General features: G+C 53.7%; 1 protein-coding gene across 2 annotated transcripts; it reads right to left on the bottom strand.

The window, feature by feature from the left end:
* Positions 1–279: 279 nt before the first annotated feature.
* Positions 280–9,863, bottom strand: Rd3 (RD3 regulator of GUCY2D). Of its 2 annotated transcripts, none has more exons than XM_050148210.1 (3): positions 9,624–9,863; positions 3,266–3,577; positions 280–1,928 (listed from the first exon to the last, which is right to left on the bottom strand). In XM_050148210.1, the coding sequence occupies exons 2-3, from the start codon at positions 3,559–3,561 to the stop codon at positions 1,634–1,636; spliced, it is 591 nt and encodes a 196-aa protein (XP_050004167.1). In that variant the 5' UTR covers positions 3,562–3,577; positions 9,624–9,863; the 3' UTR covers positions 280–1,633. The 2 variants fall into 2 exon arrangements, with proteins under 2 accessions (XP_050004167.1, XP_050004168.1); XM_050148211.1 differs by having other exon boundaries at positions 3,266–3,574.
* Positions 9,864–10,303: the final 440 nt, after the last annotated feature.

Here is a 10,303-nt window from a genome sequence, read left to right as displayed (position 1 = left end):
CCCTCCCTCCCTCCCTCCCTCCCTCACAGTGAGGGCCTCAGCCAGGGTGCCCAGTGAGCTCCATCTCCCTCAGCATTTCCTCCCAACTGTAGACTTCTTTCAAAGTCTTTTCAGTTCTGGGTGTCACAGCTGAAGCATCCACAAACCCACGGAATCAAAGTGAACCCCATCACACAACACAGGTCCCTCTGGGTCTCCATCCCAAGCTTGGCAGTGGAGTGAACTTTTCAGTATCTTCTAGTGAAGGTACGTTCAAGGTGTTTTTATTTAGAAGGGGTTACACTAATGAGGCAGTCGGCTCCGTCATCCTGACAACGGTGGATGAGAGGAGTCACCCTGTCACTCTCAATCCCAATTCCAGGGAAGTCACCCAAAACCAGATCCCTAAAAGGAGTGTCCATTCTGTGGCCTCAACACTCAAGAGGCTGAAGCAGAAGAACCACTTGACCAGCCAGTCAGAATAGTCGGATCCTGTCTTGAAGGAAGAGAGGAAGAGGAGGGAGGAGTGGAGAGGAAGAGAGGAAGAGAGGAGAAGGAAGGGGAGATACACACACACACACACACACACACACACACACGGAGACATCCCACTGAGCCTGGGACTACACTCATTCCCTGGTGCTTTTTCCCTCCCGTGGCATTTTATTTGCACTATTATAAGGTTCACTTGTGTTTTCTGGACATGCACTGGGAATTGGAGACAGACACTTGGCTCACCCACTACCCTGAACCCCACTTCTAGCCCAGAGTGTGTGGGGGCACTTCGCCTTCCAGATTTTTCACAGGCCTCCCACACGTGCACCATCAGTTAGAGCATGAAGCTGTAGGACACTACGTGGCACTGGTCGCTCAGACACTGGAGGTGACCTCACCTCCTAGGAAAACTGGAGGGCAGGTGTGAGCAGAGGGGTCTGGAGGCTTCCAAGCTGTAACTGAATTGGCCACACTCCGCATGATGACACCGTGGGGGTCGTGATCATCCTAACTATTCCTAACTACTTTTCCTGGAGAGCAGCCTTGACCCCAACCTGGCCCGTGTGGTGGTAAGGAATAGGTAAGACTACATACAGCGGCTGGAGATGTAGCCATTGGTCCTCAGAGGCAGGATCAGTTCCACACTAGAGGGACCAGGTTAAGGCAAAAGCAGTGAGACCCTTGGGAGTCCCCATTTTTACTGCTAGCTCAAGAGTGAGTTGAACAGTCTCTGTGGTCCCCAGCAGCTGTCCTGGACTACGAGACTGTGGCTACCCTGCAGTGAGTGTCATCTGAAAACATGCCCTGAATGGATGGGGGTGAATAGGGCATCCCGGAATTGGGATGAGGATGCAAGCCCTGAGGAGGAGGCAGACGCTTGTCCCCTGTTCTAGACAGTGGTAGGAGATGGGAAGGAGATGATGCCAGGCCTTATGTCTGCATCAGCCTGGGACCTGGAGACCTTATTGGGGAGGAATAGGGCTCAAGTCCTGACTCCTCCCTGTAGCCAAGCAGTTGTGCTCCGTGGGGTAGGCGGCTCTGTGGTCAGCAGTGCTGCTTGGTGGGTCTTCGGGATAGGTGGGGAGGTTCCAACACCGGCAACCTGGTCACCGGCCTGTCATTCCCTCCAGCAGGTGCCCGCCCACGGAAGTCAGTCAAGTCAGTCGGCCTGGGGCGTCCTGAACTCCGGCATGCTCCAGGTACGTGGCGGGGGTGGCGCATCGCGCTCCACGTCCTCCGAGATGGTCCTGATGTCACTAGCGAAGGGGGCGATGCGTGCACGGCTTCTAAAGGAGGAGGACAGGCTCCCGCGAGGCCTCAAACTCCACTGACGCGTCAGTTTATGGGCTTCCTCCTCCTGCTTCGACTTCTCCAGGGCCTCCTGCAGCACGGAGCGGAAGAGCCGCGCCACCTCCTGCACCTCGGGCTCCCTCTCGGCCAGCAGCTGTCGGAACCTGCAGGGACGACGTGATGGGCTGAGCACCCCACCTGCCGGGAACTCCCTGCCTTACTCTTGTCCCAGTCAATACTGAGCTCAAATCCTAGCTCTGTTCACCTCTGAGCCTCAATTTCCTGCCTTTTTGCAAGGTTCACGCGCCTGGACAAAGTAACCTGACACCAGCCTAAGGCTGGGGGAGGGGCAGAGTCCTTAAAGGTACACACCGAGACTGCAGCCTGGCTGTGTAAGACTTTCTGTGTCCCACCTGTCCTGGCGATTGCTCTGAGATGCATGTCTGGTTATGTCATTGTGTGTAATCACAGAGTCCCAGCTCCCCCAGCTCCATGTCTCTTCAGGATGATAGACACACTGTGCTATCACAGGGACCCTTCTCCTTCCTCAGCAGGAAGGACAATTGTGCCTCCTTGGTCCTTGTGTGTCTCCAGAGCTGCTTCCTCTGCCATGAAGATTTCTCCCTGGAACTCAAGAATCATCAGTTTGATCCTTGCCTTCCTCCACCTTCTAGAGAGCCAGCACTCAACAGGGGCAGACAGGAAATCCAGGAGGCAACACGGCTGTCCCCTCACTGCGGCTTTCCACCTCAGCCCCACATTCTCTTCTGAATACTTTCAGGGACTCCTATTCACGTAGAACCAGGAAAATGGGAGACAGGGTCTGAATGGAAGGCAGCCGGCAAGAAGACCACAAAACCAAAGGGGGAAAATAAGGGCAAAGCCCTCTTTGGGGGAGCATTTCAAAGAGAGAGCACAGAATGGACAGGTGGCGGCAGCCATTGCAGGAGTTGGGGTTAACACTATTAGCTGTAGATTTGTCCTCCACAAAGAGAAACGCCGACGAGGAACTTCTCCTTTGGAATCATTCCTGGTTTTAAACTGCCTTTGCCAATTCAGTGCGGACAGAGCTAGATGGGTCACAGCTTCAGGGAGGTGGTTTAAGCTCTGGATCTGGCTATACCCAAGCCTTACACATTTGGTGCCCTGTACTCTCACACATTCGCTGAGCCATGTTCCCTCTCCCCCAAACACACACTCACACCTCAGGCTGAAAAAGAATAATTAAGACACTAGTTTTGGAGAGATTGAGGGGAAAGGTCCTAAGGAAGGAATCACAGCCTGAGGACCTCCAGGATCTGCCTCTAGCCCCAGAAGAAGCGCCCCCCCCCCCATCTGATATGCCCTTTGGGTTCCTTTTCCTGCCCTATCCCAGCTAACATGTATCTGGGCCACTCATGCTCTCTGGCTCGGCTCCTAGTGCCTCAGGCAGCTGCAACAGCAGCTACCCTCTCTGGAGCCCTCGGGTCACAGTTGGTCCCCAGGGCAATGCTAGGGTTACCTGAGGATGGCAGGCCCACAGTAGGATGGGTGGATCTTGGCACATACATCCTCCAGCTGCAGCCGTTCAGCAGGGCTGAGGTCATAGGTGGGCCTGGGGGCGCTGGCCAGCCAGCTGTAGTCAACTCCCGTGCAGATCTTCCTGACTGCATTGCGACGCTCCCTCTGCTGCCTTTCCACCTCGCGCATCTGCCCAGCCAGCTCCATCATAAGTGTCTCCAGCACCATCTCAGCTGGGCTCCGGGCTGACAGCCGGGGCGGGGTGTCATTCCACCGGAACCATGGGATGAGGGACATGGTCCTCCAGGCCCTGCTGTGACAGAGAAGTGGGTGGGTCATCCCTGTGTCCCTTGTCAGCTAGTGGAAAACCCAAGAGACTAAGAAGGAGAGAGGAGATTTGGGATCCAGATGAAAATATCCGCTCCCACCCCCACCCCTTACAGCTGTGCAGCCTCGTGTAGGTCACAATCTCTTTAAGCAGAATTCTTAATTATGGAAAACAAGATAGGGCTGTTTGAGAAGCAGTTGTGAATAAGCTCAGGTCACTGTAAACATTACAGAGAAATAACGTATGCAGCCATGGTGATAAGAATCCTGAAGGAATTCTGGTGACTGAATCCAGAGAAATTGTTCCCTAAATCTCACTAAGCCTACCCGAAACAGGAAACGGTCCATGTGCAGCTGAGCACAATCGTATCCCCATGATCTATGGGGGATACACACAACATACACACACAACACTCACAACACACATACAACATACACACACAACACACACACACTTACACCCCAGGCCCAGTCCCATAAGAAAACGCTGTTTCGGATCCCTCCAGATTAAGGCCGATACACTTAAAAGTGTGTAGGTTGACATCGCCCCGATAAAACTCAGCTCACCCACTATCTGTTCATAATTCATTCATCCAGCAAGCATCAGCCACTCAGTGGAGGGCCACAAACAGGGAAGTGTGTGGGTGCGCTGCTCTCCACGGAACACGAGACTTGAATCTCATGACTGGGCAGAGCGCACTCAGTATCTATGGGGAACACTAGGTGATAAAGGGGTTCAGAGAAGCAGTTGTGGATGAGAGGGTAAGAGTGAAGGCAGACGTCAGACGTCAGACGTCAGACACGAGGGCTGAGAGAGATGGCGGCCAGAGTGGAAGACCCATCCCCGGTCCCAGGTGTGCACAGGGCGCCTGCGCAGAACACGGTGCAAACCAGTTCCAGAGTGATCAGACTTCCATTAACTGTGAGAGAAACCGTAGGGGACACTTCAGACACAAGCATAGGCGAGGCCCAGGAAATAAGGCCGACAATGGACCAACGGAGGCAGGTGACGTTCAAAGGAGAGTTAGCTGTGGGAGGAGCTACAGAATAGGAGAGAACCTTCGACCTGATGGATGCACACATGGCAAAGAATTAATATCTAAAATACACAAAGAATTAAAAGAATAAGCAAGAAGTCCAAGGACAGAGTCAGTAAGTGGGCCAATAAAATGAATGGACAGTTCACAAAAGATGAAAACATAAACCGGGCGGTGGTGGTGCACATCTTTAATCCCAGCACTCAAGAGGCAGAAGCAGATGGATCTATAATGAGTTCGAGGCCAGCCTGGTCTACAGAGTGAGTTCCAGAACAGCCAGGGCTGTTACACCGAGAAACACTGTCTCAAAAAGTGTTCATTTGTTAAAAAAACAAATGAACAAAAAGATTTAGTCCAAATGGCCAGTACCCCCAGGGAAGTGTTCAACCCCTCACCAGAGCTGGTCTCAAGAGGGGCCTCCTGGGTCCCTCTCTCCTGGAGACCTAAGTTGGCCTGTACAGGCAGATGTTTTTCAGCGGATAAGGCTGGGTGGGCCTCCTGAGACCGAGCTCTGTGAACCCTAAACTTCTGGCCCCAGCTTGGAGTCTCACTGGAAAGGGGAGGGTATTCTCAGCTTTCTTCCCCCCTCCTTCCCTCCCCCCACCGCCACCCCGTGCTTCTCCACACTGGCCCAGATCCAACAGCAGCAAGACTTCTGATGCAGCTATTTCTGTCCCGGGTGCCAGCTGCTCCTCCAGGAAGCTCTAGGGGGTAAGCCCGATTAAGTTCTTAAGGCCACAGGATGGGGAGGGAGGGTCAGGGAAGGGAAGGACAGTCTTTAGACAGCTGTCAGACAGACAGACTCCAGGACCAGCCAGACTGTGTGTGACCTGCCCTGCGGGATTGTAGTTTTTGCTCCTCAGCTCTCCTCACTGCCCCCTCTGGAGGCCTTGCTCCCCCTCAGGAACAGAACTCCGGGCAAGCTTCCAAAGCCCCATACATTCTAGTTCACCACTGCAGCCTGTGACAGGGCCTTGGGGCTCTCAGAGCCTGTCATGGAGGCCTGCTCCCCACTCAGCCCCACTGACAGTCTCAGATACCAGCCTGGATGCTAGGATTGATTGCTGGTTTCCTTAGGTGTGAAGCAGCCCTGGTGTCTAGGGGACTGAGTGCTGGTTTCCTTAGGTGTGAAGCAGCCCTGGGGTCTAGGGGAATGAGTGCTGGTTTCCTTAGGTGTGAAGCAGCCCTGGGGTCTAGGGGAATGAGTGCTGGTTTCCTTAGGTGTGAAGCAGCCCTGGGGTCTAGGGGAATGAGTGCTGGTTTCCTTAGGTGTGAAGCAGCCCTGGTGTCTAGGGGAGTGAGTGCTGGTTTCCTTAGGTGTGAAGCAGCCCTGGGGTCTAAGAGCATGTTAGAAGACTGTGCTGGAGTATTTGTGGGTGTGGGCAGGCTTACATTCCAACCATTCAGACAAGCAACACGCATGGGCGTTTATACACACAAATGTGTGACTCCAGCATAAGCAAAAACAGCTGTTTTATCTGAGGGTATATGTGTTTGCCTTTTGGTGTTGTCTTTTTCTTCCAACTTCCCTGCACGTCCGCATACGCGGCTGTGGAATTCTCCACCACAGGCACAGGCAGAGCCGGGCTGGCCTGAGGTTGGCAGACGGTGGGCCTTCCACTGCACTAGATGTGAGGCTCCCTAGGGGAGTGTGCGTCCAGGAATGAGTGTCTGGAGTCTGAGGTGGGGGTCTAGAGTGAGTCGTTGCAATGCTTCCTCTGGAGTCAGCTCTCCTAGATGGAAGGAACCTCTGCCATCCGTGTGTGACTGTCTGAGAGGACGACCAGGAAACCCCCACTGAGAACTCTCTGCCTCATTCTCAGCCAGGCCTTACGGTCCTCACCTACGCACGGGAACTGGCACACGGCGCAGCACACGCCCCAGAGTTCTGTGACGCTCCAAAGAAGGTGTGTGAAGTCCTGGGTCTGCCCTCCCAGAACCAGGTACACAGTCTGGAAGTGAGCACAGCCTCTCTGCCTGCCAGAAGACTGAGAAAAAATGCAGAATGCTGGCCTACGGTGACACGAGGTGGGGAAAGGAAGAAATGAAGGCCAGCTAGGATGATACTGAGGGTCCCAAGACTGTGAGGACCCCCAACACCATGGTCTATGAGAATTTTGGGGCTATGACTCTCTCCCGTGGCTGGGAGATGGGCAGGATGGATGCTGTTTCTAATGGTAGCTACTCCTCTCTTCTCTCCCTGGGTCTCTTCTGATAAGGAGCACAGTCTTACCTTCCCTTCAACCTCAGATATGCTTGGTGGCCTGGTGGTCCCCCTTCCCTTTGGTCAATTTCTGTCTCGGATGGGACATCCTGGGAATGGGGAGAGTACCAGCCGTATCCAATACATCTGTGTCCAAGCTGAGGCTGAGGAGAGAGTGCCAGCCATACCTGGCACTAGACTAGACGCATCTAGTCTATGTTCAGACCACCGGAGTCTCAGTTTTCCCATCTGTAAGAGGGGCAATGAGGGTGCCTGTTTCAGGTTCCTTTAAAGGTAGCTAAGCCTGACAATAGCTTTCACAACACAAGGCTGGTCCACCTGTGCCTGTCACTGGCCCTCAGTGCTGGGACTCTTCCCTGGGGTCCTAGGAGAATCAAGTTAGGAACTTAGAAACACTTTGTTTCCACCTTTAATTTAAAATGTAGCATTTCTGGGATAGAGAGGGAGCTATGCAGTCCAGAGCACTTGGTGCTCTTGCAGAGGGCCAGCACTACATACATGGTGGTTCACAATTCTTGGGTATCTGATTCCCACTTCTGGATTTCCACAGACACCAGTCACACATGTGGAGCACGCACACACACACACACACACACACACACACACACACACAGGTAAAATACGCATACACATAAAATAAATAAATATAAATTATTTTAATACAGCATCTCCCCCAGGTAGGAATGACCACCACATAGCCCAGGAGTACCCTGACACCTGAGACTTTACCTCCAGCCAAGATAAAAAATATAGTCCCGAGTCTTCAACGTTGTTATTTGTGAATATCGTGTGCTCACCGCTACTCTGAAACGCGGTGTTTATTAGGTATGTCACTAGATTGTATAATCCGACCTATCTAGAAAAGCACAGATATCACTATAAGTTGTTCTTATGAGTATTTCCTTGGCTGCATTTCTATAGAGCTGGTTTATCTAACCCAGCTTGGGTGATGTTTCATTTAGAAACATTTCAGAAATGCTTTCTTAGTCTGTAGAACAGAAGGGAAAGCCTACCCTGCCCTCCAACCCCACGACTTAGTGTAAGTTTCACCCCAACCTGGTTCCTGGCCACCATCTTCCAAAGAAGCTGGTTGTGGGCACCTGGGCTGGTCCACACAAAAGCCCTCATTCCCACCACTGCCCCTAGGTGTCACTCTCCCCTCCCCTCCTGCTCCTCCCCTTCATCACACTGCCTCCTCTGCTCATGCTCTGAGCCTCTCCTCCACCCATTTCTGGACTCCCTGAGGACAGTGGCTTTCCATCTTCGAAACCTTCCACGCCTGCCCTGAATCCCAAGGGAAGAGGAGTCTGGTCCTAGACAATAGAGGGGACCACTATGCTTGCCGGTGCCACACACTGAAGGGGATGCTGTCCTTCATCCAAGAACCCTGATTTATTAGTCCAGAGGGAGCCACACCCAGGCCAGCTGCTGCTGTTCTGCCCTTGTAGGGCTGGGCTCCCACAGCTTGGCTGAGTATCTGCAGGCTAGAGAGGGCTGCGTTCCTGGTGACCCTAGGGTCTAAGGGCACCTGACCCAGGCTGTCCTAGAGCATAGGTTACCTCTCAGAGCAGCAGTATCAGCCAAGGCCAGACCCTGGGTTCCGGCAGAGGCCCAGAGAGCACGTGTAACTGCTCTCTCTCACTAATTCTCTCCCGGGCTCTGTTTGTCAGAGGCCCAAGGTCAACTTTACTGGCTGCAAGTTAGCCTTGATTCTTTCCAGCATTAGAAAAATTTACCTATAATTCACTGAGCCAGGTGTGAACGGGCCTGGCCTATGAGAATTCTGCTTCACTGGTCAACACTCAAACCCTTCTCTGAGGGCCAACTTCCTCCTGTAGCCGGGCCCTCACTGCTCCCCACAGAGATGGCATGGATCTCAGTAGCCATGGGACCCATCACTCCAGCGTCTGTAACGAAGGACGGGCACCTACACAGGCAGCTGGGTGTGGGGATGGGTGGGCAGGGGAAAGACTGAGTGAGTGGATGGATGGGTCAGTGGGTGGGTGCATGGGTCAGTGGGTGGGTGGATGGGCAGGTGAGAGGGCAGGTGAATGGGTGGGTCCATTGTACATGTGGATAGATGGGGCCGTACGTGGGTGAATGGCAGACGGGTCAATGGGTGGAGTCTCAGTCAGTTTTCTTAACACTGAGGCAGAGGTGCAAGTACTCAGGTCTGACTATGGTGGACAATCTCCAAGAAACTCTCCCTTCATCCCAATGTCACAACCCCCTGGATCCTCCCCACCTCCATCCAGGTTCCCTCGCTGGTACCTTTCTGGGACCTCATAGGCTGCTCCACTATGGAGGGGACCACACATTCCTTGGTCCCTGCTGTATGTCTAGATTTGACTCTGCCCTTCAGAGGTGCTGAACTTACATTTCCCAGATGGATGACACCCTCTGATTTGAGATTTGCTTTCTCCCCTAGCCTGTGTCCTCTGCGTAGCACAAGAGGGAACACCAAGGCTGGTTTCTCTCCAAGGCTCACTCTGCCCAGAGTAGACAACAGCCGTAGCCCCCCCACAAGTTTATGAAGAAAGAACCAGGCTAGGCAACCCCCGGCCCCATCTTTGACCAGTGAGGACTGAGGGAGCCTTCCACCACCACCTGGGTCCTAGATCCAGCCTACTGTCTGGTTCCCAGATGGCCAGGGAGTCTCCCCTCCAAGTTCATAGCCAAGTGTGGCTGACTCCTAAAGATGCAGCTGCTCACTTGGAGGGCAGGAAGCTGCCACTTCTAGGGAGACACCCCCCCCACACACACACACTTACCTGAGATCCACCTCCTTCTGGGGCAATGTAGGGGTCCTGTTTTCCGCTTCCCAGTCTAGGAGGAGAGAGCCTTGATCTTTTCTACGGGAAGTAGAAAGTTGAGCATTTGCAGACGGGCAGAGGGAGAACGGTGGGCACCATCCTCACACTGCCCCCCAACTCTTTCTCTGCTGGCTGCCTCCTGGACTTTCTGCTTCTCCTATCAAGGATGTTTTATTGGAGGCACCAACTGGAGGAGGGCCCCAGCTGGGCTGGTGTTTGTGGAGTGTGTGTCTGTCCCTAGAGCTGAGCCACTACTCCCTGCAGAACCTGGAGGCAGGCCAACTGCGGTTGCCATGGAGACCCACCTAAGCCTCTTGGCCAGCAGCAGTATTAGCTGATGAGGGAGGGTGACCTGACTCAGATGGCAAGAAGGTCGGGCTGGGAGAGAGAGCTCTGTTCCCAGGAGACATCTGAACCCCTTCCTTTCCCAGCACCACCCGTGAAGTGCCACTGACCCCACCAGACTCCTGGCGCATCTTCTCACGGCAGATGTTCCCAGATGCCTGGTGGATGGTTCCTGAACCAGATGCACTCTTTCCTCCGGGAGGACTTTTTCCTGGACGTCGGGGCCCACGGCGACTTCACCGTTTCCACTCCCTTACTGCCGCCCTCTCTGTCTTTCCTGCCCTCACAGCAAG

This window comes from Alexandromys fortis, unplaced genomic scaffold (assembly GCF_014885135.2).
Source record: "Alexandromys fortis isolate MF-2015 unplaced genomic scaffold, M_Fortis_MF-2015_v1.1 scaffold_62, whole genome shotgun sequence".
Classification (NCBI taxonomy): Eukaryota; Metazoa; Chordata; class Mammalia; order Rodentia; family Cricetidae; genus Alexandromys; species Alexandromys fortis.
The sequence above is the reverse complement of the archived record's forward strand: the minus strand, read 5'-3'. Positions and strand labels throughout refer to the sequence as shown.